General features: G+C 51.9%; 2 protein-coding genes and 2 long non-coding RNA genes across 6 annotated transcripts in view; 2 read left to right on the forward strand and 2 right to left on the reverse strand.

Annotated features, from left to right (window-relative positions):
- LOC133276202 (acidic leucine-rich nuclear phosphoprotein 32 family member B) overlaps positions 1-26,581 on the reverse strand; it is a 101,684-nt gene that overhangs the window by 17,328 nt on the left and 57,775 nt on the right. The gene's annotated exons all lie outside the window — the stretch shown is intronic.
- Positions 1,781-15,506, forward strand: ACER1 (alkaline ceramidase 1). The gene is made up of 7 exons (XM_061466795.1): positions 1,781-4,184; positions 6,074-6,177; positions 11,786-11,900; positions 12,260-12,398; positions 13,449-13,586; positions 14,168-14,305; positions 15,079-15,506. The coding sequence occupies exons 2-7, from the start codon at positions 6,085-6,087 to the stop codon at positions 15,245-15,247; spliced, it is 792 nt and encodes a 263-aa protein (XP_061322779.1). The 5' UTR covers positions 1,781-4,184; positions 6,074-6,084; the 3' UTR covers positions 15,248-15,506.
- On the reverse strand, positions 11,242-25,216 carry LOC133276197 (uncharacterized). Of its 3 annotated transcripts, XR_009745800.1 has the most exons (5): positions 24,315-25,216; positions 22,192-22,353; positions 18,736-18,834; positions 15,911-16,063; positions 11,244-11,309 (listed from the first exon to the last, which is right to left on the reverse strand). It is a non-coding gene; the product is annotated as an uncharacterized LOC133276197 (long non-coding RNA). The 3 variants fall into 3 exon arrangements; XR_009745801.1 differs by lacking the exon at positions 15,911-16,063 and having other exon boundaries at positions 11,242-11,309; positions 18,740-18,834; XR_009745799.1 differs by lacking the exon at positions 11,244-11,309 and having other exon boundaries at positions 15,630-16,063.
- Positions 23,806-24,503, forward strand: LOC133276198 (uncharacterized). Its single transcript, XR_009745802.1, has 2 exons — positions 23,806-23,979; positions 24,260-24,503. It is a non-coding gene; the product is annotated as an uncharacterized LOC133276198 (long non-coding RNA).

Consider the following 26,581-nt stretch of genomic DNA (forward strand, 5'->3'; position numbering starts at 1 on the left):
GGTCTGCTCAGCCGGCAACCTGATGGGACTCCAGGCAGCCCTCGCTGTGTTTGAGAGCCCTGGCTGGGCTGGTTCAGCACTGCCAAGAACAAGGGGAGTTTTCTCTCTCCTGACTTAGGTACTTCCTATTTTCATCTACAAGAAGGGTGCCCAGAGAAGCTGTGGCTGCCCCATCCCTGGCAGTGTTCAAGGGCAGGTTGGACACAGGGGCTTGGAGCAAGCTGCTCCAGTGGAAGGGGTCCCTGCCCATGGCAGGGGTTGGAGCTGGAGGAGCTTTAAGGTCCCTTCCAACCCAAACCAGGCTGGGATTCTATGTCTCTGCTTAGCCCTGTGTATCCAGCAGGCAACTCCTGCTGAGTTATCAAATCCCTGTGGCACAACACAACCGCACTGCGAAGCGCATGTGACAGATGACAGCGCTGTGAGAACTTCCTCTAATTATTGCTCTTATTGCTGTTACTATTAGCAATTAAAGCATTCGATTTAAACCTGTCTGCATTTCCAAACAAGCCCAGGGTGGTCAGACTGACAGAGACTGCTGGGTTAGCTGGTATGGCATCCTGCCTGGAGTAAAGATAATAGAGCGGTTGCTCAATGGTGATGGATTAATGGGGAATTCCTCCTGGACCTTGAGACCTCAGACCCTGGAGCCTGACAAGGCTTGAGCTCTGCTCCTGATCTGCACAAGCACCAGGGCTGTGATGTTGTAAAGAGGGGGTATTTCAGGCATTTGAGACTTCAAAGCCACACCTGGCGTGGGGAGCAGTCCGCCTTTGCTGTTGCTCGCGATGCGTTTTGGTTGCCTGGAGCTCCTGCCCTACCTGGTGAAGAAACAGAGATATTTACAGCTCTGCAGAGGTGAAGGAGAGTGGGTACATTGCTCCCGGTAGGCTTTACAGCAGCAATGGAGACAAATGCTTTCATTTGGCTGTGTAAAGCACATCCAGTTTTAGCACGTCTCCTGCTGCTGTTATTATTTCTTCCAGACCGCAATTTGCTAAACAGCCTCCAAACCAAGCAGAGGACACGATTCCTGCCCTGTGGAGTCATGAGTGACAGGGATTATCAAAGCGTTCAGCATTAGCAAGGCTCCCAGGTCACCTGCCTGTGTTTTTATGTGTGGAAGAATGAAATTGCAGCCCTGGAGCTAAAGGCATGTACCAAAAGCAAAAGAGCTGGCAGCAGAATGGAGCCTGTCCAGGCTGCTCCAGGGCCTTCCTGTGCCCAGGCAGAGCAATGGGGAGGCAGAATTCCCTGGGTACCCTTCCCGACTCACCCTCGCTGTGAGAATGGGGCGAAGTCATCCCATTTCCTTCCACCGCAGGGCTCTGACTCACACGTGCTGAGCCAACAGCAGCAGGGATGCAGGATGCCAGCACTCCCACCTCACCCTCCCTGCCCCAGCTCTTGGTTTCTGCCCCTCTGCCAACAGTCACAGCCCCACACCAGCCAAGGCAATAAACAGACACGTGCCTCTGAGCCACAGCTTCTCCACCTGGGCTTCTCAGAAACATACCCCGTGTCATCAGCATCCATCCGAGGTGCCACAGGACAAGGCAGGGAGGACCAGCCTCAAGTTCAGCAACTGGATCCTCTCAAACACGCCCTGCAGATTCCCCATGTCCCTGTTTTGGTGGCACCAGCAGCAGAACTGCTTCCTCACCACAGCTTATAAAGGTTATAACACACTTGCAGTTGGGCCCCAAGGATGCAGGCTCAGTTTCTGTGACAGCCCCTGCCCCTCTCACTGCCTCTCTCAGCAATCTCAGTGCAATACCCCCAGACCCCACTGCCTGCCCAAGGGAGGGCAGACAGGCAGAGGAGCTGGGAAGAGGCTCTCCAGATTGAAGCATGTCCCATATCACAAAGCCTGGGTCATTGCCCGGGATGTGGGATCTTGCAAGATGGTATCAGTTCCAGGGAGCGAGGAGGGAGCAGCTAAGGGGACGGGATGAGGTTTGGGTTGGAAGGGACCTTAAAACTCATCCAGCTCCACCCCCTGCCATGGGCAGGGACCCCTTCCACTGGAGCAGCTTGCTCCAAGCCCCTGTGTCCAACCTGGCCTTGAACACTGCCAGGGATGGGGCAGCCACAGCTTCTCTGGGCACCCTGTGCCAGCGCCTCAGCACCCTCCCAGGGAAGAACTTCTGCCTAAGAGCTCATCTCAGTCTCCACCAGCCCCTGAGGGACACCACTCATCACTGATCTCCACAAAGAGAAGAGGAGACACATTTGCCTGAGCTGAGATGTCACATATTAGGAGAAAGGTGGAGAGGAAGCAGCAAGTCTTTGCAAGAAGTTGAGAACTTGGGTGGAGCTTTAGGAGAAAGAAGACACACACACAGATCTCTCTGTATAAGTCCCACACGAGGCCCAGAAAGCTTCACCCCTGTGCTTCCTGGGCTCCCCATCTCCCAGCCCACTTCCATGTCAGCATCCTGAGCATCCCAGGCCTTCTGACCACAGGCAGGAGATTGTAGCCATTAGGATGAGCTGGGAAGGAGGACTCACCAGGAAATCAGCCTCTCTTTGTGGCCTCCTTATTGATGAATCAGGGAAGATGTGGATCTGTGACATCCTTCCCAGTTTTATTCATTGTGTGGTACAGGATGTCCCAGTGCTGCTTGGGTGCTTTGCTCATGCCAAGGATGCCATAGGTTTTGGCGTGGGAAAACTTGTTCTTTTCAAGGATGTTCATAGGGGCCAGCATCTGTCTTAGTTTCAAATCCAACTCTGCCACCTTCCCTGCCTGACACTGTGCCTCACCTGCCTGCCTTCGCATTGGGATGGGCAAGTCACCACTTGCTTCCCACTGAGATTCCCTGGGGAACTGAACAGCTTCTTTCACCATGTGAGCTCCATCTCCTACTCACACAGTCCATCCAGGACTTCTAAGTGAGTAAGAAGCAGATTCCCCCCAGACTCCCACAACTGTTGCTAGCAGGGGGTAAGAGCATCTTGCTGGGGATTGCCTTTGGTCTTCTGCTTCAAGCTGCACTGTCTGTCCTAGCAAGACACCCAGCCTTGACTTAGTTGCATGCAACAGAGGCTCCACCGTGCTGTAACAGAAGCTGCTTCAGTGGTTCATTACCCTCTCATGCCACATCGCCCATGGATCTGGGAGGCTTTTGTAAGCCCTGGCACCTTTGGGAGGTGTTGCACAGCTCGGGGCTCCCAGGCACGCTCCTCTTCATGGAAGTAACACAATAAATGGTTCAAATTCCCAAAGAGCCAGTCCCTGGAGCAGATCCGGTATCACAGCAATGTGATCCCTACTCTTCAGGGACATCTTGGATCTTGGTCTGACCCTGCCTTGCGATGATGCTCAATGTGTTGTCTCCCTTGTTTCAACAGGAAGAATTGATGAAATAATAAGCTGTTACGTTTCAGAAAGCACCATATTTCGTCTTTTCCCAACTCTAAATTTAGGGGAAAAGGGTTGATTTGGGGGAAATGTTTTACTGCTGCCAATTTTCTTGACATCCTGAATGGGATTCAGGAGGAAAATGCTTGTAAAGCAGTCACCCAAAAGTGTCCTATTCATGCAACGCTTGAACTCAGTAGCAAACTAAACTCACTAGAAGAGGTGTGACTTGAGAATAAAATCCTTTTGGATAATAAGCGGGGAACTGGGGCGAAGCTGAAGAGCGGCTTCAATCGAAACCCCGAGAAACGGAGGCAGCAGCATCTTGCCCCGTGCTTTTTGGTAAAAATAGGGGTTTAGCCAGCTCTGCGAGGGCTGTACGGATCAGTCCCTCCCCTGGGAAAAACAGGGTTGGGATTGGGGTGTGTGCGCGTGCGCCGGGAACCTGCCTAGGGGCACACGGATGATTTCAGGCTGCATTGCTACCCGCTCTTCCAGCTCACGCTTCCCTGCCCTCCCTCTCTGCCCCTGCCCATTTGGGTGCACAGATATAAACCCTCCAGCCAATATGTTTCCTTTGGGGGACCGGCAGGTTTGCCTGGAGGGTGCGCATGGCTCTTGTCTCATCCCAAGGCTTTCCTTAGGGACGGAGCGAGGGTATATTCCGGTGGCTGCTCCGGGTGAGCTCACACCGTGGGCACTCCTTCAGTGCTAGAGCGGCAGGGCAGGTTGCTGCTCCAGCTTTGCTAGAGACCTTGGAGCTCCCGACGCTTTGCCTCACCGTGTGGAAGCAGTGCTGGTCCATCCCAAGGGAACACAGGTAAGCCAGGCTGGGAAGAGAGGTGAGCAGCAAGCCAGCAGCCGCTGGGCACTCTGGTTGCTGCTTTGGTTTGTCTGTTCCTTTTTACTTCTTCTGTCTCAAACTCCTCTATCCTTCACCATCTCTTGGCTGACACCTGCTCAGCCAGGAGATGGGATCTACCAGCTTCACTCGGATTCTTCTTTTCCCCTATGCAACCGCTTCCATCGCTGTAAAATCTTAACGCAGAGCACCAGGGATCAGGAGAGTCACTGTGGTGTGGATGAGCACGTGGAAACCCAAGATCATGAAGAGTCAAACCTCAAACCAATCTGCCTGCCATCTATTTTATTGTCTTCTTTCCGTATCTGTGATCTCCCCTGCTCTGGGGAACCAGCCAGCCTGGATTAAAGAGAGGGCACCATTAACTTGCAATTGTAAAAGAACAGGGGAGGTTTATCCACAAGTCAGTTTATCTGGTTGGGGCAGGAGGTTACAGAAGAGCTTGTTTGTATTAGCGTTACACTCCCGTGTGTTCTCCCTTTGAACTTCTTCTTCTTGGGAAGAGAAGCAGAGGAAGCTGTGGTAGCTTCACATCATTGCACAGCTATGGCAACCGCTGAACTTGGTGGTGTGACTCAGCTGACACCAGTGCAAACAGGGACTTGACTGCTGCTCCTCAAGAACGTCTCAACTGATGAGTGGTTTTAAGATTAACCTCCCTTCCCTGCATTAGACTCAAAGCCAAAATGATTTTCAAGGAGCAGAAAGTTCTGTTTCCCACCAGAGCCTTGGGAGCTCAGAGATGCTATTGGAGTGGCTCGTGTCACCCTGCTACCCGCTCATTCTGCATGGGTGGGCTCAGCACAGTCCAGGCAGGGACTTAACCGCTCAGCTCCAGGGAGTTTCTGTGGCTCTTGTGTACCAAATACGCAGCTGCTAGGGTTTGGATGGTGCTTCCGAAGGTGCAACCCATCTATCAGCTTTTAAAACAGCTCCGAAGTCTCAAGGATCTGAAACAAAATATGCCAAACAGGAAACTTGACCAGAACTTCTACTTCTTCAAGTTACTAGAAGAGAGCTTAGAAATGATGCTTACACTGAGGGTAGGAAAGTCTTTAGCATGGGGAAGAAAACCAGGCAAAAGTTTAGATTATTATAGAATCCCACTTGGAGCTGCAGCTTCTGCCACTATCAGGGGCCAGGCAGGGGGACCTGGCACTGGACACCCCATTTGAGGTGTGAAGCTCTGATGCTTTCACTGGAAAACCAGGGTGGATCTTGCATGGGAGTGCATTCAGCAGGAAATCACTGCCACTGAAGAGACACCTTCCAACGCCCTGTGCCCCCAGGACTCCGGTAATACCCAGGGTCTGTGCTGGTGCTCCAGGGCTTGAGCTTTCCTGCCCTCAGGAAGATGCTGAGAAACGACTAAGGAGAACAGAGCCAATGAGAAATGAACCCTATAGAGTTGTCCACTCCCAAAAGGTAGTTCACAGCCTACGAAGTACAGGGAAGTCCTCTTGGAAGGAAGACCTGAGTCATACAGAAAGTGAAGAGAAGGGAGAAGACAGGGTGACAAGGACAGGGCTGAAACGGGGAAGCATCTCATGGCCACAAAAGCTCCTGATAAGTGCTGTTAGTGCCGTGGATGGGGCTGTGGTGACCACTCACCGGCTCAGAGCTCAAGAACATTTCCTAGAGTGGTTTGCATTGTGGGGCCAGAGCAGGACATTGTCTGCAGTGCGATGGGTGTTGGGAAGAAGATGAGTCTTCCGTAGCAGGGTAAGATGCTGTGCTTGAGCAAGTCTGGCTTGAAGCGAGCGTGTGTGCAAGAGGCAGCGCGTGCCTCCACGTTCCCTTTGGGTTCAAACTAGCAAAACTAACCTGCTCCTCTCTCTTCTGCAAAGGTGGCCCAACGATGCCGAGCATATTCTCCTACCAGAGTGCTGAAGTCGACTGGTGTGAAGGCAACTTTGAGCGCTCGCAGATCATTGCCGAGTACTACAACACCGTGAGTGTGGGCGCATGCCAAAGGCAGGCTGGGGCGCGGGCACTCACGAGCTGCTTCTGGGAGATGAGATGGGATGGGAGAACCTTGTTTTCTTCCCTCTGCTCGCTGCTTTGGACTTCCTGGTGTTGGAGGCTGCCAGTATGGGGAAGGTTTTCTGAGCTTCAGGTCAATCATGGGACTTTTCTTGCTCACAACAGCCAGTTGCTCCCAAAATGAGCTGGGGTCAGGGATGCTTGTGGCATGTGTAGGGCTGAAAATCCCAGTGAGAACACTCTGGCAGTGCTCCTTAGCCCAGATTTGTGAGATCCTGTTATACCAGTCCTGCAGCTCTCCTGCCAACTGGGGTAAATCCCACACAGGGCTCAGATATTCCAGCTAAATGTACAGGAGTGGCAAAATGAGAGACAGCTCTTGCATGAACCGTGTCAGGCAGGTTGGGAATCCGGAACTCAAGACCAAGGAAAGCTGATGCATGAGCTGATTTCACCTCCTATAATCCTTTATAATTCAGGCTCCATCCAGTGCCAGTGCCTTGAATAAAGCTTTCTGGCTTAAGCATGGCTGGAAGCATCTGCATCTGTCTGCAGAGGACTCGGTGGATAACCAGTCTCTGCAAGCATGTCCTCCTACCTCAGTGCAATTACAGGCTAGCAGGGGTGTGAGGCATGTGGATTTACAACCTTCCAAAGGCCTTGTTTACAACTTTTAGCAATTACTGTCTAACACTAGAAGGTCTTGTTCTCATGGAAATGTCTCTTCCTCTTTTCTTTAAAGCATTTCCTGCTTTTAATAAATTGCCTATAATAACAATAATTCCTTTACCCGCATCCCGCAGCTCCCCAGCTCTAATTGCGCAGTCAGGCTCTCACAGGAGGGATGCTCGGGCTGTATATAGTCACTTCTCTTTGAGACAGCTAACAACTAAAGATCTGCCAGTGCAGCCCAAATCCTGCATCCCCCCAGCATCCCGCTGAACGTGTTGTGCTGCTGCCCGGTCCAACTGCATCCCTGCTGGATGGGCTCAGAGGTGCAAAGCAAGGAGGTACAGAAAGCCTTTATGCTCGCATCAGCATTTCCTGTGTAGCTGGAGGTGCAAAGGCCGCTGTGTTTTGGGGTGCCACTGGCAGCATTGGAGGGGGGCTGATTCCCACACAGAGCAGGAAGTCTGGAAGTTTTGGTTTGAATCAGAGTTCATTGTGGGAGATGAACGTGCCTCATTTCCTGCCTTAGTACATAGGCAGCATACTTCAAATGTGTCTTTGGAGCTGAGACACCAGTTTCATAAGGATCCTGATTTACACAGAGTGGTCAGGATCCTGAGCACACCAAGAAGCATCTCAGGAGCTCTCCATAATGCACGTAACTTGTAGGCATCAGTTGGTGTGGCCAGATGCATAACTACCTTTCTTAGGGCCTGCAGCCCTCTCATTCCCATAAAGCATTAACTCATAGCTGCCTAGGTCGTTTTGTGGCCCAGGTTTCTATATTATACAGCTGAAAATCCTACCCAGGTGCCTACTGTGGACTGAGGTCCCTGCTAGCCACAGCCATCTCCCATGTTTCCATACCACACCATCTTCGAGGCAGTGGGCTTGTCAGGGGAGCTTTTGAGTTGGTAGGACTCAGTCACAGCTTTCCTTCAGGAGAGGAAAACTTCCCCAGTGCATGTTACCATACAAACTAGTGCAATATCCAGGAACACAGAGACACTGGGACAGAGCAAACCCTGCAGGATGTTTTACAGGAATTAAACTAGCTCTTGTTCCTCTCTATATATGAGCACAGGACACCTCTTTCCCAGCAGAGAAAGAGCTTGTTTTGGTCTCTGCACTTACCTCCTTCTTGCCGAGCTGCTTTAACCAGTCCATGCTGCTCAGCAGAGCGCTCTTCTGCAGCTTCTGTCTTAACATGCAATTTCTGTGTAGAGAAAGCAGCAGCAGGGGAACTGTCTTCATGCTCTGGGCTCTCTCACAGGATCAGGCTCCTTGTGATGTGCCCTAAAGAGGGGAAGCACAGAAACTGGACCAAACTGAGATCCCCAGCTACCCTTGCTGCCAGCAGCATGTTGCAGATCCAGGGCTCTATCTCAGATATGATCCTCCCAGCATAGATTTCCTCTTCTCTCTTCATTTGTTTCCTATATTCAGATTGCTTCCTCCCTGTGGCAAGCTTTATGGGCCTTATCTCACTGGCCTGCCCTGAGATAATTATATCAATATTGACTTCAGCATCAGTTAACCAGAGCTTTAGACTGGCTGGGAATCCAGCCAGCTCCTACCCAAGACTCCTGCACCACTAAATCAGCAGGGTTTCCTAACGGAGCATCCTCTGCAACATCTTCTTCTTCCCAGGGCTCAAGCAGGGCAGCTTTGTGCTGCTGAGATTTGCTCTGTGCCAGCCGCAGTCTCTCTTAGGTCTGCTTGGGTTGGATGATTTTTATTAGACATAAGCACTGAGGGTATGAGCAAAGAATGTAAACAGTGTCTTTAAGTACCTAATAATACACAGTGGCTCATGACTGGGTGCAGTTCAGCAACAAAGCACTAACTATTTATAGTGACTCAGTGACCCAGAAATGTATTGTCTTCTGGCTGCCTGTAGGAGAACCGTATTGTGCTCCACGAGGGTCATCAGTCTGGGAACTGTCTTTCTACCCTCATTTCTTTCTGAAATGACTGATCCAGGGTGCTGGTAATGACACCCGAATCCTCAGCATCGCTCTCAGTCTGCCTAGGAAGCCACGTGCAGGAGTATGGTAGCTCCTTGCCTGGCACTCTGCAGACACTACACAACTGCTGCTTCCTGCCCAAAGCACCAGCATGACACGCAGCTTCATCTTCTGCTACGCAGGTCTGGCTATTAGGAACTTGCTATACAGGTCTGGAGAGCCTCTGAGGTATTCACTTTGGCCCTGTGGGCTCTTCTGCCAGCTGAAGCTGGTTGGCTGGCCTGTAAGTGAATGAATGCACTGCAGTGAGTCTTGCAGAAATCTCCTTTCACTGCAGAAAATGCCTGTCTTGTGGCAGGACCAGCACATGCCTTGGCTGCTGTTGCACTGCTGCCATGCTCACAGCGCCAGGCAGAGCCCTGCAAACCAGCAGCTCCTCTCCCAGTCCTTACTGGAGGCTTGTTCTCACCCTGGCATGGGTAGAGATGCAAACAGGTTATCTGCAGGTCTCTCCCTCCAGCTTAGGCTGCAAAGTGCTGAGTTGCAGAAACCCCGGGGCCTTTCCAATGATTCTACTAAATGCAGCAGGATAGGAGGCATGTCACTGATCCCAGTCTCCCTTTTCTCCCAGTGAAAGAAGCAAATGCCAGTAGAGGCAGGCTCGGCTTAGGGATCTGGAGCAATAAATCACGCTTGTTAGGAAGTGGGACATCACTGTGAGCTCACACTGTGGAAAACCACAGAGCTGGGTGACTCTCACAGGTCAGATCGCACCTCGGCTCCATCACCACTCTCTTATCCCCCTGGCATCCCAGGCAGAGGGAGCCAGTGCCTCCTGGCTGGTATGATCAGGTATAAGAAGAAGCTGTGCTGGGGGACTCAGAGTGAGCAGAGACCCTGCAAAAACTTCCTAAAGGGAGAACAAGGAGCAACCCCCTCCCAACCACATTTGACTGGGAAGGTATACGACAGCACTTAAATCAAGGCTTGGATTCGATGAGGGATGAAGGCTTTGTGTCCTCCACAGATGTGGTTTTGCAGTGGCTCTCGCCTATGCTCTGAGTTTGGCTGCTCTCCAAGGAACCACTTCATCTTTTTGACCCTATTGGTGCAATTCCCCTGATCATCCCTCCCCTCTGATATCTGATCTTGCACATCTCGTACTGAATTAATGAAGTGATAACATTGCTGTCATGTAATTAATGTCCCTGTTGCAATGCCTGCTGCAGCAGGGATCCAGAGCTCTCAATACGCAACCTCAGACTGCCGCATTTCCTCACGCTGATGTGCATGCTGGCACTTGCACACTGCTGCCTCTTCTGCAGGCCTTTGTTCTCTTCCTGCTATCCCTGCTTGTTCTCCAAAGGCCTCTTTAACCATTTCCCAGGAAAAGAAGTGTTTGCAGCACAGTTGTTACTTTAGCACATCGTTTGGTTTCTCCATCATTTCTGAATGGGTTGAACTCAAGTGTGCAAGGGGGAGCAGCACTTCCCTTTTCATAGCTGGAATGGGAATAGGCCTGGATTTGCCTCTAAGAACTTATGGAAAACCAATGGATTTAGCTTGAGAATTGCTGTTAATGGGAGCATCAGCTTGTTTCAAGAAAGCCTTAGTGAAATTCAAGATTAATCACCAGGTGTTAAAGGGAATAGAGACCTTACATTAAGCATTTTTCCCTCTGGAATATGAGAGGGAGTGTTTCATATACACAACAACACCCCAGTGACTTGCAGCCCTGTTACCAGGAACTTGGATCCCACGGGACATCATAACCCAAGCGTCAGTTTTGCAGTGTACCTGGTGCATGCAAGGGCTGCTGAGGGGTGAGACTCCAGCTGGGAATGTCAGGCTCGGGGTCTGGGTCAGCATCTAGCTGGAAGATGAAAGGAAAAGGCTTGTCAGGGTGACATAAAAGCCACCTTGATGGCTTGCCACCAAGCAGATGGCTCTGCCCTGCTGTCTGGCAGGCAAATAGTAGCACCACAGCCCCAGCCCTTCATAAGCAAGACCAGTTTCCCTTGAGGAGGCTGTGCTTCCCTGTGATATCCCTCCACTGAGTTTGCAAAACCAGGTGAAAAAGTCAGGGTCAGACCCCATCAAGGGTGAGGATGTTTCAAACCTCATTCCCTCCTCAGCTGCAGAGCCTGATCTGATCCAGCAGACAGCTCCTGGCTTCGGGCACTCTCTGCTCCTCCCCAGCTCCCACATTCTGCCCATCAGCATCTGCTGCTCCCCAGAGCAGCAGTGCCCAGTGCCATCCCCTCCTCCCCAGGCATACCCACGTCTGTCAGCAAAACCCTTTTGCAGAGCTGGAAGTCAGGGCACAATAACTTCACTGCAGGGATGTTTCAAGGAGGTTTATGACTTCATGTAATGACTAGTGTTCAGCATACCTCCCCCCTCCAGGCCAGATGGCTTTGCACATCACACTACAGGCCATCACCTCAGTCCTGCCACTTCCCACCTATGATGTGCTGCTTGTCCTGCTGCTCTCCATCGGCAGGGAATGGTGGGCTTCCTGACTGGAAACTCATCCTCACACCCACCCAGCCCCTCGCAGGCTGAGAGGGTCAGGAGCAATCCAGGGGACTTCTGGCAGGTGTGGGTTGAGAGGAGAGGGAGATGGCTGCAAACAGAAGAGCTTTGGGAGCTTGCTTGAGGACACTGGGCAGCTAAAGCTAAACCATCAGCCAAAAGAGGTGCCTGCACGGGGAGCACAGATGTCTGCAGCCATTCCTGTCACAGCAAGAGCTGTCCTTCCAGTTCCAGCCTGGCTTCTTGAGAAACGCCTCTGCTCTCTCCCTGTGCCAAGAGTGATACCTGCTTCCATGCAATGCTTTCCACTAGTATCCTATTCACACATGGAGATCCCGAGGCACGGGGTGGGATGGAACTTGCCCAAGAGCATGCAATAAGCTGAATGTGCCTCTTGTTTTTCAGATCAGCAATGTAAGCTTCTTCATCCTTTCTCCTGTCCTGCTCTACCTGAACCGGCAGTACCGTCAGCAGCGTGCCTTGCCCTTGTATTTCGTCTCTGGCCTGCTCTTGTGTGTAGGTGGGTGCCAAGGTTGTGAGAAGACCAGACAGGTTGCCAGAGTACCTGACTGTTCATTCATGACACCTCTGGAGGCTGGTTCTTAGTGGCCAAAGGACAGGGGCGAGATGGAGTAGGGAACCGAACTGCTTGAAGCCCTGCAGCTCGTGGGTCCTGCTGTGGGTGCACAGCTTCCAGCACAGTAAACCCCCGTGGCGCTGTGTGCACTGACTCACTCAGGCCTCCATTAACACCAAGGTCCATGCCCTGCTCTTCAGGAAAGGTGTGTCTTTAGGAATGGCCCCCAAGAGCTTCCCAGGCCAGACAGGCTCACGCGAGGATGGAGCTTTGCTGACACAAGCTGTCCTTTGCTCTTGCAGGAGTCTTCTCCACGTACTTTCACATGACCCTGAGCTACGTGGGACAACTCTTGGATGAGCTCTCCATCCTCTGGACGCTGGCTGTGTCATATGCCATTTGGTACCCGAGGGTTTACTTCCCCAGGTGCATCAAGAGCAGGTATGACTCTGAGGGATGAAGGCTTGCAGGCTCTGAGGGATAGAGCATTGACATTGATGCCTGTGACCCACAGCCAGCTCCCCTGCAAGGGGTCAGCACTGAGGCTACCGCAGTTGCTTTGGGATCAGACCCTCCATCACGCAGCGGTGGATGTGCTGACAGGGGGAGAGTAAGAAACCCTCCCCTGGGGAAGGGCTGTGCTGAGCTCCTGTTGACTGGAGCTGTTCGTCTTTGCGAAGCTGCAGAGGAAGCTTTGCATGGAGAATTTCAACATTCATTAGGAATTTCTGAGCACTTCCAGTCAGTGCTGTCCAACTGTTACAGCACCCCTGCCATCCACAGAGAGCTTTCCCTGAGGGCTGAAGGGGTTTCCCATAGGACAAGCTGGTGCAAGTTAACACCCCACGTGTCACAGGTTGTTTGCAGGAGGGCTGGCTAGGCAAGGGGAGCCCAGCAGGAAGGATGGGGACACTGGGTGAGCACAGATCAGCAGGACACAACCCAGCCTTGCAAAGACGTGCTCCAGCCTGCTCTTCCCATGCCAAAGAGGAGGTCACCAGGAGTTCACTGTGGAGACATGGTTGGGGGAGAAGGGAAGGAACTTGGGAAGGGATTTGCATGTGAAAGGCCCCTCTGAGTCCTATTGTTGCTCAGCCAGCCCAGTTCTGCATGTTTCCAGCTCAGGCCCCTGCCCAGCACTGCTGGGGCTCCTACCTCACTGCCCGTCCCTGGGCGAAGCTCCCGGTGCCTTGGCCTCTCAATGGTTATCTCTGGCATCACCATGGAAGTGCACAAGTTACCTTCAGGGCCATGTTGCCCACTCTGTCATGGACTAACTGGGGCGGTTTGGGCAAAGCACAGCTACAGACAACTCAGCCTTCCTGCCAGGACTACCGCAGAGGCTGGGGTCAGCCATGTGCAAACAGATTGGAGGTGATGGAGAAGGTTTCCTCTCTCAGGCTATAAGCAGGACCTCTCGTGTCCTTATCCTTCCACACTGGGAAGCCTGGGGACACTGACACTCCATCCCAACTCCCCCACTCTCTTTAGGAAGCATTTCTTCTGGTTGAGTGGCATCACCACCGTGATCAGTACCTTCATGTCCTTCATCAAACCAGCCTTCAATGCCTATGCACTCAACTGCATCGCCTTCCACCTGCTGTACCTGACACGGCGTGAGCTGAAAAAGTAAGGAGTGGGCTGGGGTAGGTTATCTGCAGGCCCATCACATCTCCTGCCAGGCTCACATGAGGCAGTGACTCTGTGCACAGTGCTGAATCCAGCCCAAGATTTCATCACATGTTCAAGCATCAAGCACATGTGCTATCAGCAAAGAACTGGGGCAGCCTGGGTGGGACCAGGACGAGGCACAAGTGGGGCTGTGGGCAGTGGGATACCAGAAAGCCATCTGGTCTGGGTACTACACAGAATGGGGACAGTCTATGGGATGAGTGCATCTTCTCCCCAGCTGCCATCTCTGCAGCTTTTTCCCCTTTGTGGAGCATTTGGGAAGCAGTGGGGTTGCTAGAACCTGCCAGGATGAGGAGGAAGATAGGAGTGGCATCTCCCAGCATCATCCTCACCCACAGAAAGTCAGAATCCCTCTCAACAGAGCCACGCTTCTTGTGGTCTGATGAATATTCTCCCAGACAAACTCCCTGGGGTTTGCCCTGACACATCAGCATGTGCAGGCAGGAACCAGTCCTCTTTAAGACTCTCTTTCCTTCCACCATGATACTCTGCATCCCCTCCCTCCCTGTGTCTTCCAGGTGCAATGACAAAAGGGTTCACCAGATGGCCAAGGTCATGGTCATGTGGTGGGTACTGGCCATCGGCAGCTGGATCAGCGACCGGTGGCTCTGTGGGCTCTGGCAGGCCATCAACTTCCCCTACTTCCACAGCTTCTGGTAAGGGCTCCAGTGCAGAGGCAAGAACCCCAGGCCAAACATTTCATGGGCTGAAGGGCCATTGCTAAGGGGAAAGAGCAGCAGGGATGAGATACTTGATCAGAGAGCAGCCTCTGCCCAACCTTCTCCCCCTTTCCTTTGTCACTACTGATGCTGCTCCTCACCCTGGCCCCGGCCCAAGGATTTGGTCCTAATTACTGCTTGCCATCCCTTTCCTCCTCCACACCAGCCAAACGGGGTTTTGCAAGTGTAATTGTTCTGCAAGTCCCTCCAGGTAAACAGCTTGCATCTGCTCCCTGGAAGCTGCATGAGGTGCAGTGTTCTTGGAGTTATTTTAATAGCCAAACTGAAAGACACTGATTTGTTTGGGCAAGACACTTCAGCGCCTGGCCAAGTGTGGCTCTAAGTGCTGCACACAGTGTATGTTCTCAGATTCATCCTCACAGAGCATTGGGATGACAGGGGCAGATACCTAGCGCTGGTGGTACCCACAGGCAAGGTGGGATGGGCGCTTTGGGTTGGGGCTTAAGTCCCCTGTATCACCCATTCACTCTGCACAAGGACCCGCCCCCACCAAAGCTCAAAGAGCTCTTCTAGGACCCACTTTCCCTGCAGCCTACATGCATCACAGGGCTGGGGCCTTTACCTGCCATTGCCATACCCCTTGGCTCTAGCCTCATGGTGCCAATGCCAGCCACACCCTGGTGCAAGGTACAGGAGGAGCAGATGAAGTTGCCACCACCCAACAAATATCTTTCTTGTTTCCTTTCCAGGCATGTGCTGATAGCCATGTCCCTCCTATACTGCTGCCCGCTGGTCATCTATTTTGACGTCAACTACGAGATGCCAAAGTTCAAGCCAAAGATAGGATATTGGCCCAGCGACTCTTCGCCTGTCGTGGTGCCTTACATTATCCTGGAGGAAGCCCACAAGCAGTGCTAGAGCTTGTGGCATCCCTCAGGCATTCCTCGGGCATGGGGTGAGTGATGCACACATGTGCATCTGCATGGGGAACACCTCGGCTCTGTGCCTGCTCCTCGGCCAAGGGCAATGTGGCTAACGATGGGGCAGGGAGCTGCTGAGACCTCGTGGTGCCAGGCGTGGAGCAGGAGGGGAGCCCATGGATGCCTTGGAAGACTCTGCCCAGGCTGGCTCCAGGGAACCAGAGATCTCCTCCTCCAACAGATCCCCACTGAGAAGGGGAGGGAGATGGTGCTTCTGTGTCTTCTGCATTAGTCAAGCGGTGGCACCCTTTGCTGACAAGGGCAGAGTGGAGAACACAGAAGCCAAACTGGTGACAGCTGGGTTTGTTGGGGCTGCTCTCATTATTATTATTAATTCTATTTATTGATGTATGTGGTCTTGCTCAGGAGAGCTGTGCATTAAAGCTATGGACACGGACTTGCACGGAGCCCCTTTCTTCCCCCTGACTGCACCACATCCCCTGTTAGCAGCCAGTCCTCCCCAAAACAGGGTGGACAAAGCTCTCTCTGACCCACGCAGAGACATTCATAGAGAAATCCTCCTGTGTGACAGCCCAAAAGAAGCTCTGCTGGCCCAGGTCCTGCGGTGTTCTACCCCGTCTTCCACCTGCAGTGTTCCTACCCAGCTCTGCTCCAATGGCCATGTGCAACCTGGAGCCTCCTCTGCTTGCTGAAAGGCTGGTGGCAGAGACACACTCTTGCTCTCCAGGCCTTGCTGCATGACATGTCATGAGGCTGGGTCCTCTGAAGAGGCTGGCAGAGTGGCTGTGGTTTCCTCCCTGCGATGCAGCCAGAACAAGGTAACATCACTCCAGGGCCCACAGGCTTTTTGGGTCCCCGTGTGTAAAGTTACTGTGTTCAGTTTTGGTCCTCACTATACAGAAAAGGACGTGGATAGCCTGGAAAGGGTCCACAGAAGGGCCATAAAGATGATCCAAGGGCTGGGAAGCCATGAAAGGCTGAAAGAGCTGGGACTGTTCAGCCTGGAGAAAAAAAAGGCTGAAACCTTCTCACCATGTTTGGTATTTAAAGGGTGGTTACAAAAAAGATGGAGGCTCCCTTTTTACAAGGAGTCCCACGTTAAAGATGAGGGGTGACGGGCACAAGTTACTCCTGGGGAGATTGCCCACAAGAGAAAAGCTTTCCACCATGAGAATAATGAGCCACTGGAATAATCTCCCCAGGGAAGTGGTGGATTCCCCAACACCGGACACTGTTAAGATTCAGCTGGACAGGGTGCTGGGACATCCAGGTTTAGTCATGGAAAGCTTGGACCAGATGATCCTCGAGGTCTCTTCCAACCTGGTATTCTATGATTCTATGAGTAAAGTAAAACCAGAAGCACTCTGGGCTTAACCTCTGAGGCACAAGATGCTGTGCAGGTGCCACACAGCACCCATGCAGTGGCCCTGCTGCCTCGTGGGTCCCTCTGCAATGGTCCCCAGAGCCACTAGATGGCAAATTTGGCTCATGAACCCCATCTTGGGGAAAGGGATGCCTTGTGCAAGGACTGAACCCCCAGGTCCCTCTGCTTTCTCCAGCCTCCAGCACCGGGGTCCGACACCTTTACTCCAGCATGGCCACTGATGAGACACCTCAGAAGGTGCAGGAAAAGGGGGAACTCGGACCTCCAGCCTTTTTCTGCCACTGCCACCCATGCTGGTGCCCATCTCTCCACCTCTTTGTCTGCCCTGCGCGCTGTCACTCTTGCCTCTCCCCTCATCACCCCGTCTCCCTTTCGCTGTTTCACTCCCTCTCGCTCTCCCCCCTCCTCACCCCTTCCCCAGCCCATCACATTCTTCTACAGCCTATTAATAACTTCTGGGCAATTGCACCGGGTCCCCGCTGGGCTCAGCCCCTCGCTCGGCTCCGTCCCGCACAGCCACTGAGCGCGCCGGCAGCAAGTTCAAAAGTGCAGCGGGGCTTTCACAGCCCCTCTCCCCGTCAGGGGGTGGAGGAGGCCGCTCGCAAAGAAAGGCTGCGTTGCCAGGGAGCCTGGCACAGGAAAAGGGGGTCACCTTCACCTCCGACAGCACCGCTGGCGATGGACAGGAGCCAGCAGCCCCGCGGGATGGGGATGCTGAGAGAGTCACGCAGGGATGGCGGATGAGGCATGGGCGAGGAGGGCTAATTGGCTGCCTCTGGCCATGGAACTGGTGGGATGCTCGGTACAGAAAGCCCAGCAGCACAATCCCCTGTGCACTATGGTAATAAGGGAGGTGTCCCCGGCGCCGCCGCCTTGAGAACAATGTTGCTGCAGTTGAGTGACTGTAACAGGCCCCGATGACAGCCGGGGCCGTGTTAAAAATGCCTATTCAAGCAGATCAAGACATTGAGAGGCCTCGTGGGGATTTGAAACCCTCAGGGATTTCTGGATGAAGCCAGAAGCTGAATCCCAGCCCTGGGAACCTGGGGTGGGGGGGTGGGGGGGAGTGGGAAAGAAAGAAAAAAAGAAAGAAAAGAAAGAAAAGAAAAAAGAAAGAGAAAAGAAACCCACAAAGCAGCTTTAAAAGGACTGCAGTGCCCGAGGCAGGGCCTCCTGCTCCAAGCAGGGCTCTAGCCTGAAAACGCGAAGCAGCCCTCACACCAGCATGTGGCTGCGGTGTGGGTGCCCCCAGCACTGCAAAGATGTTATCCAAGGCTGGAGTTGAACCTCCAAAAGGTCCCTGAGCTTCTGGGGATGCTCTGTCCTTCCTGCCAGGGAGCCACAGCTCCAGCACTGCAGAGCTGACAAACACCCCCCAAAACCCAGTGGTGCTGTCATAGAGTCACAGAATGATTTGGGTTGGAAGGGCCCTTAAAGCTTACCCAGTTCCATGGGCAGGGACACCTTCCACTAGACCAGGTTGCTCCAAGCCCCATCCAACCTGTCCTGGATGTCCTGCCAAAGGGACGAGTCGAGGCATTTTGCCTTGAGCTGAGAGGGCTCCTGCAGGGATGACCAGCGCATTGGATGGGTAAAGCTGGGAGCCCTCAGGGGATGAAAGGCAACACTGGCCCCTTCTCGACCCCTCCAGACCATGAGGAGCTCTGACAGTACCTTCTGCACCGGGCCCCTTGGCCTATGGGTGCCTCTCCTCTGCGGGGGTAACTGCTGGCTGGCTCGCTCAGCAGAGCGACACAGGAGAACAGGCAGGGCAGGATAAAGCAGCAAACCCGTGTGCTCTGGGATCTGAGCTAGGACTGGTCAGCGTGAAACCTTTCCTTATTTTTGCCAGATGAACCCGGATTGTTTCCCTGATTTGGTTCCCCCTGTGGCTGCCTAAACCACAAAAAAAAAAGAGGCAAGAGAACGAGGAAGAGGATAGAGGCTGCTCCTTTCAACTGATGCCAGATTAAAGAGGTTGTGAAACAACGGCATCAGTTGAGTCTATTTGGTGCCATTGCAACACAAATGAAATAACACTGTTGATAACACACCAGTCCTGCAGCATCAAGGATTAACACTTACCTGTTCTGCTGTGCCGAGTTGCCTCCTGCTGTTACAGATTTACATTGCAGGGCTTGGCTCGCAGGCTGGAAACTTTTCAAGGCGGAGTGATTTATCTGGAAAAGACATTGCATATTCATGGACCTGCATAAATAATGCAAAAGTAATTAATAATAACCCAGTCCCTGCTCTTAACAATGCCAGGAGAAGAAATTGCTTCACTGGAGTGTCTCTTATGCCTTTTGCAAAAGACCTTTAGTCGTTAACTGTCTCAAAGAGAAAGAAGATAATAGTTTTGAAACATGGAATGGATGTTGCTAGGTCCTGGGATCTTATTGCCAGCCTGGCAATCTTTATGATTGATTGAAAGAACCCTCTGCTGGAGTCATGTTAAACCAATGCTGATTCAGCTTTTGATTTTAGTTCTAATCTCCCAAGCCTGCAGTCAAAAGTCTGAATGCAAATGGTTCAGAAACCCAGGAAGGAAACAGATAAGCTCCAAGAATTACTATCTCTAAATGCCTTGTCCTTTCAACTCGAAGTGTTGGTTTTGAGGCTTGATGCAGGATTTCCAGCTCAGGGGCTGGTATTTTTGTTACACCAACCTCACAACTGCTAGGAAAGAGGTCTCTTGTTCGTTTTCCCTGCATTACCTACATCCTTGCTATCCACTCTTCATATCAGGCCAAATTAAGACATTAGGACATAAACAGATGCCAGGATTTTCCAGATACTGGTGCTTGCTCTGGACAGATGAAACGTATCAGGTCCTGATCAGCTGCGAGTTGTACTTCAGTGGATACACTGTCACTGTGATTGCAGCAGTCAGGCTCTTGAGGTCCCCTGCCTGTGTCGTTCTGTATTAGCTCACACGGTGGCTGCACACACAGTCAGGGCCGGTTTTGAGCCATGGGCATAGAGGAGATGGGGGTAAAAGTTGCTTCTCGGCAAGGAGAAGCACAGCCATTAAATGGCCAAATAAACAAGGTGACAAAAAAAAGAGCTTTTAATCAAAAGCTCAAATGATCTCTATTTCTCTAAACCCCCCCACGATTCGGTTCCACTGAGTAGGACATTCTCATTGCTGTTCTCAGAGGAAAACCAAGCAGCTCCTATTTGTCTGACAAAGAGGTTGAAATAACTTCAATTCTCTAGTAATGGCTGCTATCAAAATACCTAAAATGGAAGGATTAATTTTTCTGTGCCTTCCCATTACAGCTCAAAATGTGGTTCCAATTAGGACTGCTCTCTACTTTTTATTATTCATTTTCTATGAACATTCAGTCACTCGGGTCCCAGGTCACGAGCTCGCTTAAGCACATGGGATTTTATAACCACGTTTAAACTTAAAACTGAATCGGGTTGGTCTGCAATGGCACACTTGGTTTCAGCCTTGCAAATATCTCACAAAAGGCAAAGATTTAGCTCAACTGCTCAAGTATTCACCAAAAGCAACACTCAGTTGTGCATTGGGTTAGAAAACTCACAGTCTGCAATCGATGCTGCTTTTATTTTGATAGGCCTTCCATAGGAGCCCAGCTGTCTCAGTTCACTACAATGTTTAAGCATATGTTTAATTTTAAGAATAGGAATAATTCCATTGATATCAATGGCATTTGCTTACACTTAGGAATATATTTTGCTGGGCTGGAGCCACGAGTAGTGCCATGTAATGCCAATAAAGTGCAAACTGCAATATTTTCCTAAGTGCTTTATGAAACCCATTTAAAAAGTAATCAATGAAGAATTGTTGCGTGGAAATGGACAGATTAATATACGTGAGATTTTGCTGCTTTCTATCCTAATACTGCCAGGAATTAACATCCACTGGAGTAATGCCAAGTGAAATCAAAAGCAAATCTGTGAAATGGAGCAAAGATGGCAACAAGTTGAATTTATTGAGCAGGAATCATCCTACTTCAAGACTGAATTGTGTACTATCGAATAACATCTACCGTCCTTACCGAAAGACACACATATGGATTAAAAGCCACTAGAACTCAAGTTCAAGTTGGGTTCAAACTTAAACAGAGGAGATTTAGGTTGGATATAAGGAAGAAATTCTTTACTGTGAGAATGGTGAGGCACTGGATCAGGCTGCCTAAGAAAGCAGTGAGTGCTGCATCCCTGGCAGTGTTCAAGGCCAGGTTGGACAGAGCCTTTATGCCACAAAACCAAGCTCCAAAGCGTGTGAGAAGTTCCACACTGCTAAGATGTGACTCTGCTGCAATCAGGTGCACTATTGTCTCACAGGGAGTGATAGCAGCGATAATGATTTAGGTTTCAGTGGGATAAGTTTCAGCATGGATAGGGCCAGCCAAAGTCCCTGAGTCACAGGCAAATCTGCATAGCCCATACATGGGGGATTATCTGTACTGCTATCGTACCTGGGTTACCAAGATCAGGGGTGGTTTGCATACATTTACATATGTGGCAACCCCACCTCCAGTTGCTGTGTAGACAGGTGAAAGCTCATTTTGCAACATTCCAACAGAACAGTTTAGTTTTGATGGAATATGTCAAGAGAGCAGCTGACCCCAAATGCACAAAAATCAGCAAAGGCCTGTAGGGACAGGCCAAGGGGAATGGCTTGAACCTGCCAGAGGGGAGACTGAGATGAGCTCTTAGGCAGAAGCTCTTCCCTGTGAGGGTGCTGAGGCGCTGGCACAGGGTGCCCAGAGAAGCTGTGGCTGCCCCATCCCTGGCAGTGTTCAAGGGCAGGTTGGACACAGGGGCTTGGAGCAAGCTGCTCTAGTGGAAGGGGTCCCTGCCCATGGCAGGGGTTGGAGCTGGATGAGCTTTAAGGTCCCTTCCAACCCAAACCACTCTGGGATTCTATGATATCTGACAGTATATTTATCCTCTATTTCTACTTGCTTTTGGACTCTTCAGTCCAGAAAACAATTCCAAACAGGATTTTTTTGGTGCTGGTCAGACTCGCCTCCTGATCTCCTGTCGTGTCCTATATGTCAGGCTATTTTTATCCTCATCTGATATTTTTCAGTGGCCTAAAGTTGTCCTGTCTAGGGCGGCATTCACCAGACAGAAGGTGGCCTCTGTCTGAGCATGCAGATGAACACCTTTCAGTGACTCTGACACCAACCTAAAGGAGCCCCATGTGAAGCAGACACAAATTTCAGCAGTGAATCGCCCTCCCTCCTATTGTACAGTGATTGTTTGCTCCAGCGAGCACATAAGATGCCTGGGCCCATCTTCTCCAGCCTGCACTTGTGCCAGCAGCTCGTATTCAGTGTGGGACAAATCCAGCTTGTGCAATGCTCTTCGTGGCAGGTCCAGCCTGCCTTGGCACGACACAGACCGTTACATCACTTGGCCAACCCTGACCTCTGTCTATAGAGTACAAGAGAAAGGTACCGTCACCAGACAGCTGCTCAATAGCCAGGCGAAATGAATTGATAGGTGCCGATTCAGCCTGCAGTGGACCAGTAGCTACATTATAATGGCAACCTCACCTTTGGTGTTAATGAGGCCCCTTCATTAAGAGCCTTGAGCAGAGGGGTCGGGGGCTGAATAGAGACAGCCTTCGTTCTCACCCGGAAAGCTGGTCCTCCTCATTCAGAATTGAAGCACGTTGGCAGGGCAGTTTGAGGACGCTTGTGCTGCCCATGTTGCATCTGCAAGGGACATGACGTATTTGTGACTATTCATCTGGCTCTTTTCACCAGCACTAAATACACAGAAAGAATAAAATAAATTTGCATTGTGTTCCCACATACGAAGAGAATTTTCCCTCTTCCTTCTGGTTTGGAGGGCTATTGCACATTAAAAGCCTTTTGCATTTTTCAGTAGCTATAATACGCTATAATTTCAATTTTCCTCAGGCACAAAAGAACTTAGTTAAGCTAAACTGTATTAGTGTGGGGCTTTTTTTTCTACCAAGTCCTTCATTAATAAGGGAACTAAAGAATTTCTGAGCTGTCTGTAATTTTTCCCAGATGCAGCTAGTAGTTGCTAGGAGTATCTTTTTGGCAATCGGAGTCTTTGGCTATTAACAATCTGGACTTTCGCTATACTGCCCTGGTGTTAAATATGTGCTGTGAATACCGTAGTGTGGAGGGTGGGCTGGAGAAGGAGGGGAAGGCAGAAAATGGGCAAAATGACATAATTTTTAGAAGAATGAATATTTTTAGGATGAAGAGCTGATTCGAAGGAACACGCTTCCCTGCAAGGATCCCAATTAGCAAACCAGGAGCTTTGCTGCACCAGAGCATTGCTGCAGAACACACTCACTCCTCAGTCACAGCTTCTCTCTCCATCACAATCTCGGTTCTCTCCCAAGCCCAGCATTGAGTCTCTGCCATGAACTGAAGACAACGAAGGCTCCTGCTGTCATACACATGCTTCATGGGAGTCGGTGAAGACCACAGTAATCATTGTGTAGGTAGCAAGAGAAAGTGGTGATGTACATCCAGGAGAGATCTTGGGGTCCTTCTATTCTGTCATATTGCACATTGACGAAGAGTGGAGGCACTTGTTTTATCAGATAAATTGCCTCAAAACAAGGTTTGTGTGTTAATCTTTAAGTCTGCAGGACTATTATCTTGGGGTTCCCAACACAAGAAGGACATGGAGATGTTGGAGCGAGCCCAGAGGAGGCCACAGAGATGCTGCGAGGGCTGGAGCAGCTCTGCTCTGGAGCCAGGCTGAGAGAGCTGGGCTGGGGCAGCCTGGAGAAGAGAAGGCTCCTGAAGGGGAGACCTGAGAGCAGCTCCAGTGCCTGAAGGGGCTGCAGGAAAGCTGGAGAGGGGCACACTGAGTCAGTCGTTGGCACATTCCCCTACTGTGGGCCAAGCCAGATTAAACACATGCCTTTGAGTCCAAGACAAGGATCTTTGACGCAAGACTCTGGAAAGAGAAATAAAAACCCTCACAACAAAAATTAGGGAGAGCTGTCATGTTTCATTTGCATATTTGAATATGCAAATAAGAGCTGGTTCTTATCCATTGGCACTGGCCCTACTGTAGATGGCAGCAACACGGCGGATCTCTGCCAGCATAGAGTGCCACAAAGACAGGCACTAATTGGATTTGCAGACGCTCTTTGCAAACCCCCGAAGTTGCTGGAATAGGTATAAAGAAGCCGGAGCTCAGCCCCCGCTGCCTGGGGTGCGAAGGACTCAGCTGACAGCTCCTCAGCTTGAGGTGGCCCTGCAAAATCAGACCTTTGGAGGAGCCTGGGTGGCTGCTGGCTCCCCCAGCACTACCTGAACCCCCCAAGACACTCCTCAGCGCTGGGCAAGGTTCTGCTCTTCGCTGTGATTTGTCTTGGGGCAGGGGGGGGAGGTTGATCAGTTACTGGGCTGGAAACCATTCAGAACTGGGAGTTGCTTGTGGAGCAAAGGCTGTTCAAAGGAATTTCAGTCCTCCAGTGTTTTCTAGGTTGAATGTAAAGAGCTACCTGTGCACATCTTCAATTACCCCAACTGGCACTACTTGTCCCAGCACAGAGCACTGGGGCGCTGGGCCGGAGCAGGCATCAGTATAACAATGCCCTTATGTCAAATGTCTTCTTTGGCACAGTTTTAGTGCCCACATATTGGACTGTGCACCTGAGGTGCCACAGAAGCCGAGGCACCTGCCTCTGGGTTTCCAATTCCTGACTTGGAAGTGTCCAAGTTCTTGCTTGCATCCCACCTCAGCTGGAGGAGCAACTTGTGTCGGAACCAGCAGAGGTAACTATGGATGCTGGAGTGGAAGGGCAGTCTGGGTGAGCACCAAAACAACCGTCGGCACCAGGCTGGGCAAAACTAAAGGCATAGAAAAAGTGCTGCTGATAGGAATTAAATTAAACCCCCAAATCTAATGATGTTTCAGCCCATGTTTAGGAAAGGGAGAAATTCAGGGTCTTGTGTGTTTGAGCAACATCTCCTGCACAAGGAGAAGATTCAATGGAGCAAGAGCGGAGTCAAATCTGGGAAAGACAGAGACCTTCCCAGGCCTGGGAGCATTTAACCACCAAGGGCTGTGATAAGAGTGAATGGGTAGGACTGGGAGGTAGAAAATAGAAGATTTAGACCTAAGAGTGGCTTGTGTGGGAATAACGTCCACAATTAAAGATCTCAATGAGAAAGAGGCCCTGGCTCAAGGGAGAAGAAAAGAAACTGTCTGAGGAGATGGCTCTTGGGACCGCATCAGACAGAAACACGGAAAATTAAACCTGGAGCACTTAAAAGAACCCCAAAACAGGCTCTTATTTTTTTTGCTGCTGTTGTTGTTGTTAACTGAAGCGGTGAAGCGTTTTGCTTTCCTAGCATCCTCTCTCAGGTTGATGAGGTAAACCGGCTCTTTAGAACGACTGGGCAACCGGTTAATCCTCGCCTGTGGCGATCAGCCCGCGGCACACAGGGCGCTAGCGGCTCACCCGCGGCTTTCTGACAGGGATCAACAAACTATTCCAAACAGGAACAGTCCACGAAGGGAAGAATTCCTCCTCGCGTCGCTTTCAAAGGAAAACCCCCTCAGGAACAGCGGCCAAACGGCCCTCGGAAGGACGGTGCCACCGTCGTTTAAGGCTCCCAAACTTGTCCTGCAGAGCTCTAAGCGAGGATAAAACAAACCCCACTTTTCAGATGCAAATTCCCCCGCTCGGAGCCGCCGGCGGGGCCGAGAACCGCGGCACAGAGCGGGCGGGTGTTAACGAGGCCTCCGCCGGCAGCTACTCTCTGGCCGGGCCGGTGGCCTCCGGGCCTGGCCAGCGGCTGACGGCTACCGCGGCACTGAAGGAATGCCCGGGGCCATTTGCATTGCAAATAGCCCCGCTCCAGCCCAGCCACCGCGATATGGGTCCATGGCGGAGAACGCCGAGCTCCGCCGCGGCGGGGATGGCGGCGGCTGGAGGGCAGCGGGGGACGGGCCCAAGAGCGGCCTGGGGGGATGAGAGGGAACGTGAGAGAAACGGAGGGAAAGGGAGGGACAAAGAGGAGAAATGGGAGAAACTAGGGGAAAGGATGGAGACTGGGGGGGAGAAGGATAGAGACCGGGGGGGGGGAAAGGATACAGACTGATGGGGAAAAGGATAGAGACTGGGGGGAAAAGGATAGAGACTGGGGGGGGAAAGGATAGAGACCAGGGGGGGGAAAAGGATGGAGACTGGGGGGGAAAGGATACAGACTGATGGGGAAAAGGATAGAGACTGGGGGGGAAAGGGATAGAGACCAAGGGAAAATTGAAAGAGACGGGGAAACCAAAGGGAAAATAGAAACTGAGGGAAAAGGAGAGAAACGGAAATAGAATGAGGGAGACCGAGGGCAGTTAAGAGGAAGGGAAAAATGAGGAAGAACATGGGAGAATGAACGGGGAGTGAGGGAGAACAGGGTAAGATTAAAGAGAAATGGAGCGTTGGGGGGAAATGGACAGGAAGGGAAAAGACGGGGGGAAACGGAGCTAAAATGGAAGGAGAGAGGCTGCGGGAGGCCAAGGCAAACCGCGGGCAGGCAGCGCCACCGGCTCCCTGCCCAGCCCAGCTGTTCGGGACTGCCCTGCCCGCTGTGCCGGGAGCTGCGGTTTCCCTTGTTCCCAGCTCATTTGTGTAGGGAATTAACACACGGGTGAGCTCCGCAGCCGCCAGCGGCGGGGAAGCGTGGGCCCAGGGAGGGAAAAGGGGCGGGTTGGCGCAGCCGCCAAGTACAACAAGGCCTGAACACTCGGTCCCGGTGCCGGCCGTGCGGCGCGGGGCCGGGGACAAACCACGGAGGGCATCGGGGAAGGGGCCACGGGCCCGGCCACGCCGCAGCGTAACGGGCGGGGGGGGGGCCATGGGAGGTGGGGAGGGCCCGCTCCCTCCCACTCCCCGCTTGACCCAGCGCAGGCCCCGCCTCTAACCCCGCCCCTTCGGCAGCCCGC

Source organism: Pezoporus flaviventris, unplaced genomic scaffold, assembly GCF_033815535.1.
Source record: "Pezoporus flaviventris isolate CSIRO_AGI_PZ_B2104156 unplaced genomic scaffold, CSIRO_AGI_Pfla_v1 ptg000043l, whole genome shotgun sequence".
Taxonomy (NCBI): Eukaryota; Metazoa; Chordata; class Aves; order Psittaciformes; family Psittacidae; genus Pezoporus; species Pezoporus flaviventris.

Coding starts and splice junctions, on each gene's coding strand:
- ACER1 (XM_061466795.1), top strand. CDS start 6,085: ATGCCGAGCATATTCTCCTACCAGAGTGCTGAAGTCGACTGGTGTGAA. Junction 11,901..12,259: donor TGGCCTGCTCTTGTGTGTAG/GTGGGTGCCAAG, acceptor TTGCTCTTGCAG/GAGTCTTCTCCACGTACTTT. Junction 13,587..14,167: donor ACACGGCGTGAGCTGAAAAA/GTAAGGAGTGGG, acceptor TGTGTCTTCCAG/GTGCAATGACAAAAGGGTTC.